This window comes from Sabethes cyaneus, chromosome 3, assembly GCF_943734655.1.
Source record: "Sabethes cyaneus chromosome 3, idSabCyanKW18_F2, whole genome shotgun sequence".
Lineage (NCBI taxonomy): Eukaryota > Metazoa > Arthropoda > Insecta > Diptera > Culicidae > Sabethes > Sabethes cyaneus.
Window position 1 is genome coordinate 22,356,290 of NC_071355.1, and position 20,762 is coordinate 22,377,051.

The 20,762-nt window shown below is 42.0% G+C and overlaps 1 protein-coding gene across 2 annotated transcripts in view; it reads right to left on the bottom strand.

Moving 5' to 3' along the window:
• Positions 1 to 1,429: 1,429 nt before the first annotated feature.
• LOC128742569 (ATP-dependent Clp protease ATP-binding subunit clpX-like, mitochondrial) overlaps positions 1,430 to 20,762 on the bottom strand; it is a 57,853-nt gene continuing 38,520 nt past the window's right edge. For both annotated transcript variants that reach the window (XM_053838969.1, XM_053838970.1), the window contains exons 3-7: positions 10,008 to 10,971; positions 9,666 to 9,942; positions 9,441 to 9,590; positions 2,477 to 2,698; positions 1,430 to 2,407 (exon numbers count right to left, since the gene is read on the bottom strand). In XM_053838969.1, the coding sequence (XP_053694944.1) occupies positions 2,192 to 2,407; positions 2,477 to 2,698; positions 9,441 to 9,590; positions 9,666 to 9,942; positions 10,008 to 10,971 (1,829 nt within the window). In that variant the 3' untranslated portion in view covers positions 1,430 to 2,191. The remainder of the gene's footprint in view (positions 2,408 to 2,476; positions 2,699 to 9,440; positions 9,591 to 9,665; positions 9,943 to 10,007; positions 10,972 to 20,762) is intronic.

Sequence of the window (20,762 nt, forward strand, 5' to 3'; positions counted from 1 at the left end):
TGCTTGAACCCAACTGAATGCGTAAAGAATGAGTTTATTATTTGAAAGAATGGTTAATATTATGGCTTGCTATTTCCGTTGTTCCTTTTACAACTTCCTTTTCGAGAAGCTCATCTTTATCGGTATTGAGCCACCTCAGGCCTGGAAACAAACGCTGAGTTGGCATGGTTGCAGTTGGCAGCTGCACGAAAAGCAAACATGCAAGAAAAACGACCAGTGCAACCCAAATAACCAAAGTGTATAATAGCCGCGCGTAATGCGCCATGCGTGATAAAATAATTATACGAAAATTGATATTGAAAAATTTTCCGAGGCTGGACAAATGATTCAGTGAGCAAATTCGACGCAATGGAGGCAGTTCTGTGGTTGCTGATCAGCATATTCCCTACTCCGTCTTTTGCTGGCCTGACAAAGGACAAAATTCCCGTAGACTTTTCTGCGTGGAACACAACACGTCCCTACCAAGTCCGGATGACGAAACTATTGTGCGTGGAACAGCCTTACAAGCATACCGAGGTTCATGCTTGCAGCATTAAACTTCAGCGAGGCAAGCCAGCTCTAATGGATTTTTGCTTCACATTTACTAAACCGTTGAATGCAATACATTTGGTATTCACCACAAACTACAAGTATACCACCTATCAGCCGTTGCTGATGCAGCTAGAAATCGAATTGTGCGAGTATTTTCGAAAGGACTGGGGCAAAGGGACCAACAAAATTGCCGACTTTCTCGTTAATGCTGCCTCCTCGCAAGTGACCTGGATCGGACAGTGTCCATATTATGTACGATCACCTACCTTAGAAATGTACCTAACTTCCCCGGGCCAATAATTTTTCTTTCTTTTAAAGGGTCCATACAACGTTACCAACTTCGAACTACGAAGCAACCTACTGCCGCAATTCCTGCCGGCTGGCGATTATCGGTTCGATCTGCGATTCCACGACGCCGACAACGGCACGTTGATTTATTTGCAGATTTTCTGCAACGTTAGAGCCAAGGGCATTTTCGATCTGTCGATGGGATAATATCCGTAATGATCCGTAATGCGAATAATTTATCTTATAGGTACCTACCCAACGTTTCAATTTGTTTGCAATTCTTTTTATAAATTTATCACATGTTTTATCACATTTTTCACATCAATAAACGATATTCTTCAAATTTTCGTTTCATTCGTTCGAAAAACAAAGACGGATTACTATAGCAACCACAGCAGATTTGAATCATCGAAGTAGGCTTGGTTGTCCGGAAAAACTATTTTCGATTTTCCCAAATTCGCGATTTCCGCGTTCCCAGTTGGAATGCCGACCATCAATAGGCAGTGTTGCCGATTATTTTTTTAACACAGCCAGCGCGCGGAGTGGCATTTCTCTATTCTTTCTAATCTTAAATCTTAATTCAAAATTTCGAAACATTTCGAATGTATTTGTCAGTTTCAGGGAAATTGTTTCAACCTATACGTTACCGCTAGCCTAATACGTTCACTTTTGTCTATTTTTATGCAGTTTTTAATCTGCTTTTTTTCAAACTTGGAACTTACTAGTATTTACTATTTACAATTTTTATACCTTCTAGAAATTTTTTTGTCTTCTTTTCTATTGTTAAGTAATAATAGGTAAGAGATAATAGATATAGAACTGCATCCGTGTCGCGAGGGAGAGCAATTGTTCGAATGTACAATCAATTACATTTTACGGGTACGGGAGGTTGGAAAATTTTTGCTTTTTCGTACAGGTTTTGCGTTTCTGGCCAACAACAAAGACGGACAGTAGTATCCCGTTTGGAGGGAGGCCGTCAGAGAATTCATCACATTTTCTTTTTCATCGCATGCTCATTAAAAGGATAATGATTTTTACTTCAAACGATTCGCTCAATAATTAAGGAACCTAAACACCACTTGCTTCTTCTCTTCTTACACCTACGAGTGATCATAATTTACTATATTTTTGCTGTCTCGTTTTTTTTTGTTACTCTAAAGTAAAAGCAAGACATTTTTATGTACAATTTTGCACTTTGTTTACGATTCTTCTGTGTCTCAGAACACTATTGCTGAGACAAAATCCATATGCGTTAACATCACCAGCGGATAGGAAGAGGAAAAAATATAAGCTTTATGTTCTAAACTAATACTTCCTACCTGTAGTGATTTTTAGTTGTAGCAGTCGCCCTACGGTTTTATCACACGAAATTTCATTGCTTCACACGGAGCTTGGTGTTTTCCTCCTCTTCCGGTGCCTGAGAACTGTTGTTGCTGTTGGGTGTGTCTGGATCACAGCTCGCTGAATTCGGTTGATTCCGGCGAATGTAGGTCGGTTCCGCGTGACCCCGCACGCAATCCTCATTAATGTGAACGGTCTTGACATCCGAGCCGGGTACCTCGAACATTGGCTCCAACAGAAGTGTTTCCTAAAATGAGAATTGAGTAATTATGTATGCATTTCAATAGCACAGCTTCAAATTTTTGTTTCCCCTCACCATTATGGCCCTCAGACCGCGAGCACCGGTTTGCCTTTCCATTGCCAGACGAGCAATCTGTACGAGTGCATCTTCCGTGAAAGTAAGCTCCACCTGGTCCATACTGAGCAGAGCTTTGTACTGTGGCACGAGAGCATTGCGGGGTTCCGTGAGAATGCGAACCAACATTTCCACGTCCAAACTGTGGAACGGAACCAGAACCGGAAACCGTCCAACAAATTCCTGTGGAGACAGAAAAACATTGTTAGGTACATCGTCGGACGTTTCATTGTTTCTGTTCAAATATTTATAAGCATAGTAAATCATAGCAACCACTGTTATCTAGTTGAATAAAATTTTCACTCTTGCTCAAATGGACTAAACCAAACGGATCTCGCAATTGGTCATAGGCCTAGAACTGGCCATATCCGAAAAAGAAAATATTGTCCCAAGGAGACGGAACCAGTAATGGACGTGCTAGCAGTGCAGTGGAAGCGGTGCAGTTGGACGTATCGATGCAGACCTGAAGGGTCGTAAAAATTACACCACTTGGGCCATCGCCATGGAAGTGACGCTCATCCGAGAAGGATCTTGTATATTTATTCGGGATGAGATAGAGGCAGAAATTTACGAAAAAAGCGAAATCGATGGGCTTCACCATATTCACTTCCAGCTGCTATTACGTGGCAAGCGTGTAAATTGCTATGCGATCTATAGACCGCCGTCGTTCGAAGGGAAACGTTTTCTCTCTGAGTTAGAACGAACTCCAATGCAGCCAATGCTAGTGGCCAAGAAAGTATCTTGGCTGGTAACACTGCAGTAACGAGACCGGCCAGCAACACTATACTGGATCATGTAGTCTGTAGTGAATCGCTGGCCAGTAAAATCGTCAATGAAACCATTTTCAACGACCTAAGTGGTCACTGCTTGATTTCCTCAAGCTTTGAAATACGAGCGAGAGTAAAAGAGTAAAAGAGAGTGGATGACATTTGATTTGTGGAAATTAATACAAATTAAGGAGAACGCACTGAAATCCGAACGACGCAATCCCAACAACCAAGGATTAAACGATCTTTAGACGCACATTTCCAAAAAAGAACACTAAAAAGCTGCCTGTAAAAGGAACTATTACGCCAATCTTCTGTCTAATGCAGATCAAAAGTCAGCCTGGAAACTTATAAATGGTGTTTTGGGAAAGCAGCAGTCGCGCATCTTCCTGAAAGAAAAACACAGGAATGGAAACACCATCTCGAATAGGACTGAAATTCGCCAGGCTTTTAATGATTTTTTCTGCGGAATTAGGCGGAATTGCGGAATTCGTGGAGAGCATCTGCGACCTGTAGGATACCTGTTTATTGATTTGAAAAAGGCCTTTGATACTTAATAGACCTGGGTTTGCTAATTGATAAACTGGATGTTTATGGAATTAGAGGGATCACAAAATCGCTCATTAAAACCTTCCTCACAAAAAGAACTCCTAGTTCGTGTCTGTTGTAGACTGCTCGCTGGGAACGGTGCCTACGGGTGTGCCCCAAGGTAGCAATCTGGGACCAATATTGTTTCTAATATTTATCAACGATCTAGCCAAACTGAACCTCCGCGGAAAGTTGCGTCTCTTTGCCAATGATACATCAATTTTCTACCAAGGAAATGATTGTGCTACAATACAGCTTCAACGATTTTTTTGCAACCAACCTGCTATCGATGAATCTATCGAAAACCAAATATATGCGAATTCATTCACCCCGCCGATCTCTACCATAGCGAGTTCCAATTGTAGTCAATGATGAAGTTATCAAGAAAGTACAGGATTTCCCATTTCTTGGTTTAACGTTAGATAGCAAGATGAACTGGAACGCACACGTTGAATCGCTAAAGCGGAAGTTATCGTCCTTGTGTGGGATTTTGAGGAAGGTTTCCTCCTTCCTGCCCATAACCACGTTAAAAACGCTATATTTTTCACTGATTCACTCCCGACTCCAATATCTGGTTGCCAATTGGGGACTTGCCTGTAAGTCACTACGAGAACTCCAGGTGATACAAAACAGATGCCTAAAAGCTGTTTTCAGAAACCCCATTATGTACCTCACAAGACTGCTATATCAGAATCCTGATGATTCAATGTTACCAATCCGGGCACTACAAGAGTTCTAAATGTTGGTTTACTTGCGGAATACGCTTGCTGAATCCTCTTCGATATCGAGTAGAATGCACGAAAGTCGCTCCAGTAGACAAATGGGCCACCTTTACCTCCAACCGCTGCACGTCGCCAAACATCACCATTCGTCGCCGCCCACCATCAATGACTGAAGGATAGTAAGTCGAAACGTCCGCGGAAAGCATCATAGTTTTTATTTTCACCGAAAAAATCAACTAAAGTGATACATAAAATTCACGGTGATGTACTCTACCAATAGAATAACCAGAATAACTATCAACTATAGTTCGATCCTCGATGCTAAGGGTACTAAGGAAGCCTGGGAGAAGTTAGTTACGTTATGTTTTTCGAGACAACACGGTCAGCTTGCTGGAATTGGTTTCAAGGTCGATGATTCATGGCTTGCGGCGTTGTTGCTTATGGGACTTTCGGAACACTATAAGCTCATGATTATGAGACTTGAAGCATCAGATACTCAGTTGACGTCTGACGCTATGAAGGCTAAAATTCGGCAAGATGTAAACTGCAGCTACTCGCATAACAGTCCCATTTATAAAGGAAACTCCATAGAAAATGGGACTGTTATGCGAGTAGCGGCAGCAAACGTGCACACAATAAGTTTTGAAAAACATACACACGATTTTCAGCATAAAGTTGTATAGCTGTATGTAACTGGTCGCGCTCAATCGGATGCTATCGTATTGAAATACCTATATAAGTGTATCGCTCAAAATTATTCCTCAGTGCGTATATCGCCTCCAAGATGGTACGGATAAGCGGCTTTTGCGCGTCGAATACGATTTTGTTGGATACATATCAGTACGTAACTCTTATTTGCAATCTAATTATACATATGAAAATGCTGACTGGGAACTTGTTTCCTTTCAGAAGTTGCAGTAATTTCCTAGTTGAAGGGTTGCTAGATTTATTGCACCCCTTGAATTCAGTCGGTCCGCTGTAAATGCCTTCTCTAGATGGTAGCCGACTTGTAATGCCTTTTATTGATGGTGCAAGCAGGAAAGTATTTTTGTAGTTTTTAAAAACCCAAAAACCCCCAGGACGAAAGCTAAAAATTCTAAATCTTCGGAGTACGCCAAGTATACACACACCTCAAAGCGTTGATCTCCGCTTCTAGCAATTCTGCCAACCTATCTGGTGATCCAGGTTCAGGACCCTCTCAAGAACTTTCGTATCCGATTGCTCAGGATGTTCTTTCCCTAACAACATTCTAACAGAATGTCCGTAGATTATGAACGAAAACCAAGGATTTCGCATGGCACTCTCCTCTAGCGATTATGACGTCATCGCGCTAACTGAAACCTAGCTTAGCAGTGTTAAACTCTGAGTTCTCGTCCGACTACAAAATTACGGTCTAGACGGAAGATTCCTCTACATCTCAGCTACTGCGGGGCGGTGGGGTGGCGTGCTGATAATCGCATTGGGTGACCACAATCTGCCTACCCGAGTAGGGTTTAGAGCAAATTGAAAACAAAATTTGATATCTTGATGTAACGGATTTTGAATACTCGGTGTGATTTCATTTTGGTCGACTTAGCGGTTAAAATATCAAAATTGATTGCAAAAATTCCACGCCGTGAAATTAAATTGAATACTACTTTTGCTATCAAAAATATCAAACGGAATACTAATCTTGCTGTCACACAATATTAATAGGGAAGCAGAATTAGTTATCATTTTACTATCACATCATCATCATTTTGCTATCGTCATATAATTTGAACCAACCATTTTACTAGAAAAAAAATTAAGTGAAAATAGATTAATTTAAATATTGAAGGTTTATTTACATCATATATAGAATCTGCCAACACATTTTCTTTCAATAAAAATGAAAGCAAAATGATAGCAAAGTATGATACATCATAAGTGCCATTTTGAGTTGGTAACAAAACATGTTTTCTAGTTGATATCAACAGCAAAATATGTAATAATTTTGATAAGCTTTTGTTGTCAATCCTTGCTCGGGCCTATAGGCTTCAGTGGCAATTTGGCGCGGACGTACATTCTTATTTTCCGATCGACGCTTCGTCTGAACAAGAAATGTAGGATGTACATAATGCGAATGATTATGTACTTGACCCGGCTTTCCTAAGCAACACTGACAAGATCGAACTTTTCGAATCACCCTGTGGAATTTTAAATAGTATATCGTCAGTATATAGTAAGAGTATAGAAAGGAGAAGACAGCTAGATGCAATATACATTGACTTCTGAGATGCTTGGGCTTACCAAACTGGACGTCACTGTGGATCCAATCTTATCTTACCGAACGCTCCGCTTTTGTCAGTATCAAAGGGTATCAATTCGTCTTGTTTCAAGATACCATCTGGCGTACCCCAAGGTAGCCATCTAGGGTTTTTAATATTTGTACTTTTCGTTAATAAGCTGGACAGCCTTTGAAGAAGCTGATCTAAGCTGACTTAGCGATGACTTAAAGATATTCCGTGAAATTTAAACCAGACTTGACTGCTGTACTCTCCAATCCTTTGGCCGACTACGTGAGCCCCGGCAAAACGAATACTTTATCGCCGAGTGCAGACCATAAAGGACGTGGGCGTTACTATTGATTCCAAAGTCAGATTTAACGAACACATTTTAACGATCACTGCTAAGGCCTTCGCAATGCTTGGTTTCGTGAAAAGAAACACCAACACATTCCAGGATATCTATTTTGGAGTACGCAGTTGTTGTGTGAGCACCATATTAGGCTATGCTTATCAACAGGACAGAGACCATCCAAAAGAATTTTTTGATATATCTTCTGCCCTGGAAGAATGCCGCAAAGCCATCTGCCTACGAGGAACGTTGCAAGCTTATTGAGCTGCATTCGTTAGCTGCCAGAAGAAAATTACTGCAAAGATTTTTGTCTTCGGATTACAGAGTGTAGATGTCGATTGCAGCTCTCTCTTAGGCCAGGTATAAGCATTCATGTTCCCCGAAGGCAGCTCCGAAATCGTATCCCACTCTAGCGGGTCTTTCAGCGCCCAATGGGAATTGGAGGCTGTACTGGCTTTGAGGAGCAAGGCGATATCAGAACAGATCAACGATACTGGTCGCAGTGATGAGTCCATACAGGAAAAAAGGAAGCTGCCGAAGTAGTTCAGGCGAATCGACTTCCGAGGTGATGATCTTAGTTGCAAAGAGGAGAGCTTGTGCAATAAATTTTCTCCTTTCTCCTTTCGCACTTCAACGAAGTGCGTAGCAAACAAACATGCGATCTCTACATAGTTGCAAGTAGTCGCAATCATCGGTACTGTTAATGATGTTGTATATTTTGACGTCGTCGGCGTAAACCAGGCGGCATCCGGATGGCATTATGACAGAAAGTTCGTTGATAAATAGCGAGAACAAGAGAGGACCAAGATTACTACCCTGGGGGACGCCCGAAACATTCGTAAACACCACAGAGCAGGAAGCTCTGATCTTAACGCAAAGCGTTCGGTTTATCAAATAGGATCTGAACCAGGCATTCAGGTATCTTTGGATTCCAAGTTTCTCTAGTTTGCTTAACAGAATTTCGTGATCCACTCGATCAAATGCTGCCTTGAGATCAGTGAAGACAGCATTAACTCGTCCACCATTGTCCATCGATGCGTTCGCACGATGCGAATTCGGTCAAATTTGTCGCAACAGACCGCTTGGGATAGAATCCATGCTGAGCAATTGAAATGTGAATCTTAGATGAACAGAAAAGCGAGAGATCATTGATAATGATCTCAAAAACTTTTTAACAGCAGCATAAGGAGGTGATGCCTCTGGAATTCCGAGCGTCTCGTCTCTCGTCTCGTCGATAAGTGTTGAACTGGCAGCAGATAAAGTCATTAGGGAGTCGACCTGAAATGTCCCATAATCTTACACCACCGAAGCTGAGGCTGATTATAGTCGCCAAACTGCAGAGCATAATCACTGAGCTCCAAATTGGAGACAACAGCACCGATAGAGTCCACGTGCTCATGAATGCTGCTAATATCGTTACGACGATCCGGGGGCAAATAGATGACACCCACACGCACAACTCAACGAAACCTAGCGATTCTAACCCATAGCTGCTCTACAGCATTCGAAATAGGCGTTGAATCGATATAGCTGTTCCAGCGAGTTGAAACAGCAATCAGAACACCCCCGCCACAGGTTTTTCCACTGTTCGAGGGGTTACGATCGGCGCAATGGACAGCAAAGCCATTGCCGAACAGTTGCGCACTGTATAAACATTCGTCCAGCCATGTAGTCGCACTCGCTTGCAACCAGAAAGAATGGATCTACCATTGTCCGTAATCCTCGCACGTTCTGGTAGTGGGGTAGCGCATGGGGCGGTATCTTCCACATCGCTAGTCACTACAGTTTCATTGTTCAACTCTAACGTTGAGGTACCAGGCCTAGAAGCGCAGAGCCTAACTCCAATCTATTTTGTAACCGATCTGGCGTCCCGCAAGGAAGCAATCTGGGACCTTTGCTGTTTTCAGTATTCTTCAATGCCGTATCAAGACCGCTGTCGTTTGCTGAATATGGACACACTGGGCAGAACGATGAAAGATAGAATGGGTTCTCTTTATCAGCAAGGTTCTAGTGGGCGCATTGGAGTGCCCCCCCCCCCATCCTGGCTCAAATCAACATTAGTGCCATCCCACGCTCTCTACGAAATAGAGAGTTTCTTTGACCGAACTTCAGACGCACCAAGCTCTGCTGCTCTCAAGAGCTTTCAGCTGAGTTATTTATAAATGTTATTTAAGTTTCTATTCATGTAGACAACAGCGTCAGATGAATCTTTGAACAAACAAATAAACAAATTGTTTCGAATCAACTCACCGGAATCATGCCAAATTCAACTAAATCCTTTGCCGTAACTTTCCGCAAGTTAGCATCCCGTTCGATCTGGTCGTTATCCATGGGTGCCGCCGACGCCTGAGCCGCTCGTCGACCCTCGGAAGAAGTGGCTGGCATTCCGAAGCCTAAATACTGCAATTCAAAGGGAAAAAGTATGTTATGTTTTCGCAAAGCGAAAGCTGCTGAAAATTTGCCACTACTATGTACCTTCTCATTCAATCTCCTAGCGATCAATCGATCCAACCCGGTGTAGGCACCGGATGCCACGAACAGAATGTTGGTGGTGTCAACCTGTACCGTTTCGCCGCGCAATTTCCGGGGAGAGTTTCGCTCTGGCACATTCACGACGGTACCCTCCAGCATTTTGAGCATACCTTGCTGGACGCCCTCGCCGCCAACGTCCCGCAGCTGGTGGATTCCGGGCACCGCACCGATTTTGTCTACCTCGTCCAGGAAAACGATTCCCGTCTGGGCACGTTCGATGCTGCAAAACACAAAAAAATGATTAAGTTTTCTGGTATTTTTAAATTTTGATTCGTAAAACCCTACCTATAGTTGGCATCCTGGAGCAACTTTGCGATGACACTCTCGATATCTTCGCCCACGTAGCCGGCCTGCGTCAACGTGGTACAATCACAGATGGCAAATGGAACATCCAAACACTTGGCAATCGTTTGCGCAAGCAGCGTTTTGCCCGATCCGGTCGGGCCGAGCATCAGGATGTTGCTTTTTTCCAGCTTAAGCTCGTGCACTTTTTTGTCCAGCAGATCCGAGCCCGACTGGTTGGCGTGCGAGACGTTGGCCGACGCCGGCGGGGGTCGGGGAACCTCCGACGGAGCGGAGCTCATCATAGTATGGCCGATACCGGATATGTGCAGCAGCTCGCTGCTGCGAGACATTGAATCGATCTGCTGGGACCCCGTCTGTCCGCTGCTGCTGGCTGGAGGCGGCAGGTTGTGGTAGATTCGCTTGTAATGGTTGTAAACGGCCACCGACAGCACCTTTTTCGCCACATCCTGCCCGACCACGTGCCGATCGAGGTATTCCATTATTTTCTTCGGCGGTGGCGGTGGTTTTCGCTGACCTTTGGTGTCCGTATCCTTGATGGTTTTTTTAGAATCTACTTCGCTCAGCACCACGAAAAAGTGATGGCATTTCTCACACTTCACGAACCGTGTCGAACTGACAAACGTTTCCACGTGTGTGCACGGATCGCCACATTTGGGACAGGACAGAACGTTCTTTTTATTGGGTGGTTCATTTCCGTTGCCATCTTTGCCGCTGCCACCGGAGCCGCCGGATGCTGAGGAGCCGCTTCCACCGCTGGATCCTGTGGGTGAATTCGAGCCGCCTTTTGATGATTTCTCGCAAACTGCTGAAACATGGAACCGTCTGTAGCTGTGTTCTTTTAGTTGCGCGTGGCTGCCGGTGCTACCGCAGCATTGGCTGTGATCGACGGAGGCACAATGGAGCTGGTGGTTGTTCTGGTGAGACGCTAACAAGCAGACCAAACCTGCAAAAGGCAGAGAAAAAAAACGCCGAATCAATATAAACTGCGTTTGGACAACAAAAAATTATTCGTCTGGCAGAAATGATTTAACTGAGGATTGACATTTCTTCGAGCATCATTGATTGAACAGCGTACGTGAGCAAACGGAGCAAACCGGCTCAGTAGGTAGCGGACCAAAAATATTCATCAATTTGCACCAGTTCCAGCAGTTAGCACACGGTGGTTGGTGGCTTATCGACCAATCAACCATTCCTTTGACCTTGATCGTGCTAGAGATATGGACCAACCGGAGCAGCTGATTCGAAACCAAAACGGGCGCACGTGTTTATAGATTTTTTCTGACATTCGTACTTACTAACAGTTCCCAACCTTCAAAGAGTTAATTGAACTCTCGGGGCAAGCTCTCACTTTGACGCCTTCTTCGTAGTAGAGAAACCATCCCAACAAACTGCCGCCTGCAGGCAAATTACGCAAATTAGTATCGTCGTGCCTAACGCAGCAGTTTACGCCACTTTACGAGAGAGAGAAAAGAAAGGACGAGACGGGCGGGTATGACCCAAATTAGCCACAAACTTAAGCCAGAGTTAGGCGCAAGAAAACAACAACAACAACTGTACTTCATTATAAGTGCGCTTCTCATTAATCGTATATGATCGTAGATCATAAACTAGATAAGTACCCTTCGGCGGAGAGATCATGATTAAAAACTTTTATGACTGGGCACCAAGCAAAGGGGAAGGCCCATGTTGACTCTTAGTAATGCTTTCGGTCGGTGGGTGAGGTCGGTCGGTACGCGATCATCAGTGCAAGTAAGATTATTATTACATCTTTACTCAATCCAAATTAGTTGCTTCAAGTTAATGTGAACCACGCGATGGTGTAACACACAAAGTGACGCCATAGAATGACATCTGAGAGGCTGGGTTGAAATTAGGAAATTGCAGGTGGGTGACTAGGTAGTGTTAGAGTAGATATTTGGGGACGCCAATGTCATTTTTACTCATTTTACTTTTTGATTTTGGCCAGAAAGAAAATATTTTAATAATTTATTGTCTTAATTGATAAGCAAACTGATTTTTTTTCACTTTTTAGATTGCGCTGACGGCTGTCTGTTTCTTGGAAACCTGTGCCTACTTGATCAGGTTGGTTCTGGCCCAATGCCATGTGATATTGAAAACGTCAGATAATAAGACTTGAACACGAAAAAATGCGGACACTAAAATCCTTTAAGAATAAAATTATCACATTGATTTTCATTTTCCTGTACACAATTCTGGTTTATATATTTACTAGCTGACCCGACAAACTTCGTATTGCCACAAATTAACCTGTGTTGTACATAAATCATGAATCTCGGATGATCTTTGTCACAATCTCGAGTTTTGCAAGCCCCCCAGTGGGCGGCGCTTCCGACGGCGGGTCACCGGCAACACTCGCGACCGTCTCGTCCTGAATGATCTAGTGTTACTATAGATAGTTTTTGTGGTCTTGTATTGACTAATGTTTTATGGAAGAGTCTCGAATTTCTCGAGTTCGATTAGTTTTTGAGTTTCGCAAAAATTTCTGTTTTATTTGTATGAGAGTCCATATCCCCCTACCACAGGGGTGAGAGGTCTCTAACTATCGTAAAATAAATTCAAGACTCCATAATCTCCCACATGCCAAATTTGGTTCCATTTGCTTGATTAGTTCTCAAGTTATAAGGAAATTTGAATTTCATTTGTATGGGAGCTCCCCTCTTAAAAGGGGAAGGGGTCGTAATTCACCATAGAAAAAATTTCTGCCATCTAAAACTCCCACATGTCAAATTTGGTTCCATTTGATTGATTAGTTCTCGAGATAAGAGGAAATTTGCATTTCATTTGTATGGAAGCCCACCCTCTTAAAGGGGAGATGGGCCATAACTCGCTTTCTAAAGAAGAGAGGGGTCTCAATTCACCATAGAAAAAAATCTTGCGTCCAAAACCACTTACATGTCAAATTTGGTTCCATTTGCTTGATTAGTTCTCGAGTTATGAGGAAATTTGTTTTTCATTTGTATAGGAGCCCCCCTCCCTCTTAAAGTGGGGAAATCCATAGAAAATATACCATAGAAAATATTCTTGCCTACAAAAAGACCCACATGATAAATTTGGTTCCAGTTCCTTGATTAGTTCTAGTTATGAGGAAATTTGTATTTCGTTTGTATGAGAGCCCCCCCCCCTCTTAAAAAGGTAAGGGGTCCTAATTCATCATAGAAAATATTTTTGCCTCTAGAAACCTCCACATGCCAAATTTGGTTCTGTTTGCTTGATTAGTTCTCGAGTTATGAGGAAATTTGAATTTCATTTGTATAGGAGCCCCCCCCTCTTAAAGTTGGGAGGGGTCCTAATTCACCATAGAAAATATTCTTGGGGGGGCCCTCCTAAAGTGGGTAGGGGTCTCAATTCATAGAAAAAAATTCCTGCCTCCAAAAACACCCACGTGCCAAATTTGGTTCCATTTGCTTGATTAGTTCTCGAGTTATGAGGAAATTTGTATTTCGTTTGTATAGGAGCCCCCCCCTCTTAAAGTTGGGAGGGGTCCTAATTCACCATAGAAAATATTCTTGCCCTCGAAAACTTTCACATGCCAAATTTGGTTCCATTTGCTTGATTAGCTCTCGAGTTATGAGGAAATTCGTATATCATTTGTATAGGAGCCCCCCCTCCTAAAGTGAGGAGGGGTCCCAGTTCATCATAGAAAAAATTTGTGTCTCCAAAAACACCCACGTGTCAAATTTGGTTCCATTTGTTTGATTAATTCTCGAGTTATGAGGAAATTTGTATTTCGTTTGTATAGGAGCCCCCCTCTTAAAGTGGGGAGGGGTCCTTATTCACCGTAGAAAATATTCTTGCCCTCGAAAACTTTCACATGCCAAATTTGATTCCATTTGCTTGATTAGTTCTCGAGTTATGAGGAAATTTGTATGGAAGCCCCCCCTTTTAAAGAGGAGAGGAATTATAATTCCCCTTATAAAGAGGGGAGGGGTCTCAATTTACCATAGAATAAATTCTTGTCACCGAAAACACCCACATGCCAAATTTTGTTCTATTTGCTTGATTAGTTGTCGAGTTATGCAGAAATTTGTGTTTCATTTGTATGGGAGCCCCTCCTCTTAGTGGGGGAGGGGTTTCTAACCATCACTAAAACCTTTCCTGGCCCCAAAAAACCTCTACATGCATACTTTCATGCCGATTGGTTTAGTAGTTTTCGATTCTATAAGGAACATACGGACAGACAGACAGACAGACAGAAATCCTTCTTTATAGGCATAGATTGAAACACCACTATTTTGCCTTAATGTCTTTACTTTGCTTGCTTTTACGATAACAATTCGATTATCGAATCAGTGACGAATTTAGAAGCTGTCTCTACGTTTGTCGGTCTTGGGCTGCCACTCACCAATCGGCCCTAGCAACCGCTGCACAGTGGCCCAAAAGGGCGAAAAGCGGAACTTCAGCACTTTTGTTCGTATGAATATTCCCCTTAATCTAGAACTGTCAAAAGTTAGTCATTGCTTACTGCAATGAAAATAAAAAAAACTTTTATGTGCTAGGAAATCTAGACATAGTTTCTTCGGCAAAGTTGTAAATAATGTAAAAACAAGCAACTTTGCTGAAGAAATAAAATTTCTATCTTCATCGAGTGTTGAACTACAGGGCATATTCGTTGAAATTTCTTTAAAAATTAGTTTTTCGTTCTTAGCTTTTGTTAGTTGCATTTTACTAGAACATATTGTTCTAGACAATTATCAAAGTTTTCAAAACACACGCTTTTGCAGAAGACCGCTAATCTCTGGATTGTTTACTTTCTAAGTTATCGCATATTCAAGCTTTAGATTTCCATAGCTTCATGAGCCCATACGGTAAAATGGGGCAAGCGGATTTATGAAATCAGCACTTCATCTTAAAGCTTAAGTCGAGTACTGTAAACTTGTATGGAATCCGTTTGTTCCCAACCACCCAAATGAGTGTACGACAAGCATACGTTTTATGTGTTTCGCGTTCGCTAAAGGCTCGATGCACGTCTATTTTTTTTCTGTTAGTAGATAGACACATGGTTTCTTCGGCAAAGTTATAGCAAATATAAAGGTAAACAACTTTGCTAAAAAAATGACATTTCTATTCCTATCGAGTGCAGAGCTATAGAGCATTTTCCTTGGAAATTCTTTAAAAATGAGTTTTTCATACTTAGCTTATGTTGGTTGCATATTACAAGAATATATGGTTCTAGGCGATTCTTGAAGGACTTAAAATACATGTTTTGGTAGAAGATTGCAAACCTCTAGGACCTTTCCTTACAAAGTTATCGCTTTTGGCTCGTGAAGTTAAGGAAAAATAAAGCTTAAATAAGCGATAACTTTGTAATGAAAGGTCCTAGATATTTGCAATCTTTTACAAAAACATGTATTTCGAGTCCTAGAACAATCGCCCAGAACCATATATTCTTGTAAAATGCAACCAACATAAGCTAAGTACGAAAAACTAATTTTTAAAGAATTTCCAAAGAAAATGCTCTATAGCTCTGTACTCGATAGGGATAGAAATGTCATTTCTTTAGCAAATTAGTTTGCCTTTATATTTTCCATAACTTTGCCGAAGAAACCATGTGACTATCTAGTAAACCCAAAAAATAGACGTGTATCGAGCCTTGGCGAACGCGAAACAGATCAAATGTATGCTTGCCGTACTCTCATTTGGGTGGTTGGGGACAAGCGGGACCGATACAAGTTTGTAATACTCGACCTAAGCTTTATGTGAAGTACTGATTTTATAAATCCACTTACCCCATTTCACCCCATAGGCTCGTGAAGCTATGGAAATTTAAAGCTTGAATATGCAATAACTTAGCAGGTAAAGGTTCAAGAGATTTGTGAACTTCTGCAAAAACGTGTGTTTTGAGTGCTTCGATAATTGCTTAGAACATTGTATGCTTGTAAAATGCAACTAAGGAAAGCTAAGTATGAAAAACCAATTTTTAAAGAAGTTTTAAAGAATATGCCCTGTAGTCCAGCACTCGATAAAGATAGAAATTTTATTTCTTCAGCAAAGTTGCTTGTTTTTATATTGTTTACAACTTTGCCAAAGAAACTATGTCTATATTTCCTAACACAAAAAAGTTATTTCTTTATTTTCATTATAGTAAGCAATGACTGACTGGTATTGTTTTCTTTATTTTTTAACGACCTTTGTTCTGTACTTCCACGAGGACCCAGATTGCTGTATGCTAATGATCTTAACATGTTTGTGCTGGTCAATTCTTTTGAAGACTGCTGTTAACTGCAAAAGCTAATCGACATTTTTGCGAGCTGGTGTCGAAAGAATGAATTTTCCATTAGCGTGCGGCGCTAGTGTTCGGTTATCTCTTTTAGTCGCAAGAAAGAACCTAGTGTATGGAACTACCGCATCAGCAACGAAGTACTGGAAAAAGTATACGTAATTAATGACTTGGGAGTGCTTCCTGATACGAGCCTCTGATTTCGGGAACACTACTCTACTGGTGTGTAATGCACCACATGCTCAGTGGACTTCCGACGAACTGAGTTACGACCAAAACGAGCCAGTTAGAGCTATGTGTTGCTTGTCTTTTTGATTTTAATTGTCCTACTGATAGTTTTAGACGCCGCTTACGAAGATTAATTGTACTATGGTTAGCTGTAATGTAATGTTTTATTCATGCAGACGTTATGGTCAGATAAATTAATGTAAATAAATGATGATTCTTATACGCCGCGAAAAATTAACCGCATGTTATTAGAAACATAATTCGCCACAGTTCGTTTTGTTTAACTGAATCGTTCGCCGCCCTAAAATCTATAAACAAATGGTGAGTCTGCAAGTTGAATTGCCCGAATTAATCGGAGATTTGTCGCAAGGTGAGCATTTGGTCCGCCGTGGACCGTTCCTTTCGGAAACCAGCACCGGTTTCCTGCAGCACAGGTCGGCACTATCCGGTTCCTGATTCCGTGGAGCGTTCTAAAGTACCGTGAGTTTGCCATTAATCAGCAGCTGTGATCTTGAATTCCTCATTAGAGCTTGTAGTAGATTGAGAAAGCCTTCGTGATGTTCATTTTGCGCATAGTACTGAAGAGATTCATACTTAGTTAACCCGATCGAATGCACTGCTCAAATCACAGACCATGGCTTTTTTGGGATTTGAAGAATGACTTGAGCTAGTCTTTGACAAGTTTGACCCACCATTCCGTTCACGTCCTTTATTTTTGACATAAGCGAATCAGTATAGGAAAAAAGATGACATAAGGGGAAGATCCAAATAAAGGGGGGTTCAAATAAAAGAAAAAGGTTCTGGTTCTATTCCATTATTTGAACTTTCGGGCCGATAACAGACGTACAAGTCGTTGGGAGACAAGCAGAAGGGGTGTATTTTGACCGGAGCAAAGCAAAGCCACGGGTATAAACGTCCTTAAGAACTTGACCTTTCCTTATCGACAAGAAAATTGCGGGGCTTTGCAATAGATCCTATTGACTTTAACAGCCTCTCCCAGCCGAGATTCGAACATACGGCTGGCTGGCTTGTTAGACCAGCATTGTGCCTCGAAGCCAACTGGGAGGCCGCTGGAAAGAAAATAACTTTAAGTCTCACATCCCACATCCCACATTTATTTGCCGCGCTGAACTGGATTCGATAGTGTTCCTTGCTACGTAAAACCAGCTTACGGTGAAAATAAATAATGTTTGCATATTTTCAATGCTCGAACAATCAAAATCAAAAGCAAAAATATCTAGCCAATTTCAGGTTCAATTATTTACATAGGTTGCCATCACTTCATTTCCATAAGCATTGATTGCCATGGTTACGTGTAAACAAACCGATGCCGGTGGATTCGCGATTTCAATCGAAATGAATTGAAGTTATTCCAATTAATACAAGTGCATACCACCATGAAAAAATCATTATTGTTTCTTTCTAAAAACACTTCAAGCGGTAAGACAGCCTTTTGTGTGCTCTAACCAGATCTTGCAAGCGTTTCGATCAGTGTAAGTGTTGAATAAAACTAAATTATGTTAATAATTGATGGTAAAAAGATAAAACTATAGTGGGGAATTTTAATCGACCACAATTCTTAGTATTTCGTGGAATTTGTGACCCAAACTGCAATGAAACCTATAGTATTAATCACAGAATTATGCGCTCAAAAACCTTAAGCACTCGTCGATCAGCTTCGGGATTTCGGTTGACTACGTAATCCGTAGAAAGCCCAATTCGTCGTTTCACTTTGCGGCTTACATTATTGTCACATGTCACGACCGGTATATGAATTTCTCAACTCCTTCATATCGTTCTCCATCCAGCTCCACCTCGGCACCAACACTATTTGAACTCTCACGTCCCCTACTAGCGACAATGAACTGAACAATGAACAATGAATGAGCAAAACCGTGTTCTAGCATCGGATCTGCGACAGCTCGTTTCGTGTTACTGAATCGTACGCCGCCTTAAAGTCCACAAACAGATGATGAGTCTGCAAGTTGTACTGCCGGAACTTCTGCAGTAACTGACGCAGGGTAAACATCTGATCCGCCGTGGAGCGACCCTCACGGGCTAACGGTCTCAGTACACAGAACAGAATAAGGCAAATGAGACCATCCAACCTCTCCTCCGGCATTTGTTCTTCCTCCCAAATCCTGACAATGATACAATGAATTGCGTCGTATAGCGGCTCGCTTCCCGCTTCTAGAAAGTCAACCGGAATACCGTTTTCCCATCAGCTTTGCCATTTTTCAGCCCACTTTTTTTATTAACCTCAACAGGTAAAATATCATCCCAATAACAGAATTAACTCACTAACGTATTTACAATTCTCGTCTGTATAGATTATTAACATGAAACACGTCTAAAATTACACTTGTATGTTTCTCGAGACACATTAAAGTCAAATACATGGTAACATTGATTGAATAGACGAGACATACTGCGAACTGGTTCATGTAGACCATAATTCGTCCTAGCTGGAGTAATACTGAGAAACGAGTGATATCCAGCATGCTGAGGAGCATTGAACAATCAACGTTACCTTGCAGAAGATCGCCAATAAAGCATACTTTGGCCACATTGCGTCTTTCCTCTAGTAATTCCAGGCCGATCAACATGCAAACTCTCAAATCCTTAACACTGTGGATTCGCGCAGTAAACGTACGCCTGCCAAGGCATAGTCATAGTGGAATAGTGAATATTTTCATCCAAATGAGATTACCGAGTACTTAGACACATTCAGTGACAATCGGTTAATTTGACACCATTCAGTGAAGTTTTTCAACTGCTCCTGCAGAAAACTCATATCCTGTGGTTGCTTTATCGTATGGTACAGCTTTAGATGGTCAGAGCGTATGAGAGTTTCGCGCATTTCAAAATGGAATTAACGTCGTTCATATACAGCAGGAATAAAAAGCGGTTCTAGGTGGCTTCCTTGTGAAACACCAGAACAAACAGGAAATGGCGAAGAAATGTGATCACCAATTTTCACAGACATGCTGCGACCGCATAGGTAAGATTGAAGCCAGAGTAGCAAATGTTCGTTCATGCCAAATCGATACAATTTGGTAATTGCAATTTGATGATTCATTTTATCAAATGCTGCAGATAAGTCTGTGTATATCGCGTCCATTTGATGACCATCCTCAATTTGGCGTTCCCGCAGTATAACTTGCAGACTTATCATCTGTTTGTGGACTTTAAGGCGGCGTACGATTCAGTAACACGAAACGAACTGTGGCAGATAATGCTAGAACACGGTTTTGCTCATTCATTGTTCATTGTTCAGTTCATTGTCGCTGGTAGGGGACGTGAGAGTTCAAGTAGTGTTGGTGCCGAGGTGGCCCGACTCTTTACATTGCTCATTCACGTAGCGCCAAAAACTTTTTGGGTTTGCCTTGAGACGGCGTTGCAGATTGTTCTGGTGGGCGGTATACAGGCGATCATTGAGTTGTTTATAGCTAGTATTTATTTCTACGTATCTTATTCTCGTGGCAGCAGTGCGGTACTTGCTGTGTTGTCTAAGGGCTGCACATAGAATCGTTTTAAGGCGCTTGAGATCAGCGTTCACCCAGGCTGGTTTAGGCGGTACGCGCTTAGACTTGACGGGCACGAACTGGTCGATAGCATATGCAAGAATGCTAGAAATGGTCGATGCAGCGAGACTAGCACAATCGCGGAGAACCTCCTCCCAATCAACGTGACCCAGAAAATCGTTCCTACCGTTGAAATTGGTTTTTACTAAACTCATGTGAGAGGCATTCGGAAAGATCCCGGAAACGTTGCTGTGGCCTGATCTTCAATTGCTTTAGTAGAGGAGGATAATGCCTGCAGATTTTTACGAGTGGTACCGGAGCTTCTGTAACCGTACAGTCTACGCACAGATCCAGCGTCCGATGATTCTCGTTTTCAATCCCATTCATCCAATTCAGTCCAGCGGTGCTATATGTATCAAGCAGTTTTCGCGGGGCTATGCCTATGGACGATCAGGAATAGAGAACCGTGGGAATTACGCTGCCAAGAGATCGTGCTTAAGTTAAAATCACTTAAAATTACGATTTTATCTCTAGGCTTTAAGGACAAGGTCGTCAAAGTCCATTTATGACAGTCAGTATGGCACCGAATATCACCCTTCCCTTCCCTTCTTCAGTGTACCAACATGCTCCCATAGACTCGGGAAACCATCACAAAAAAATAAAATTAGTTCAACTAACCTGCTAGTCGAAATCAGATCTTGCAACTCGAAGCACTAAACATTGCAGTCTATAGATTCTATTACT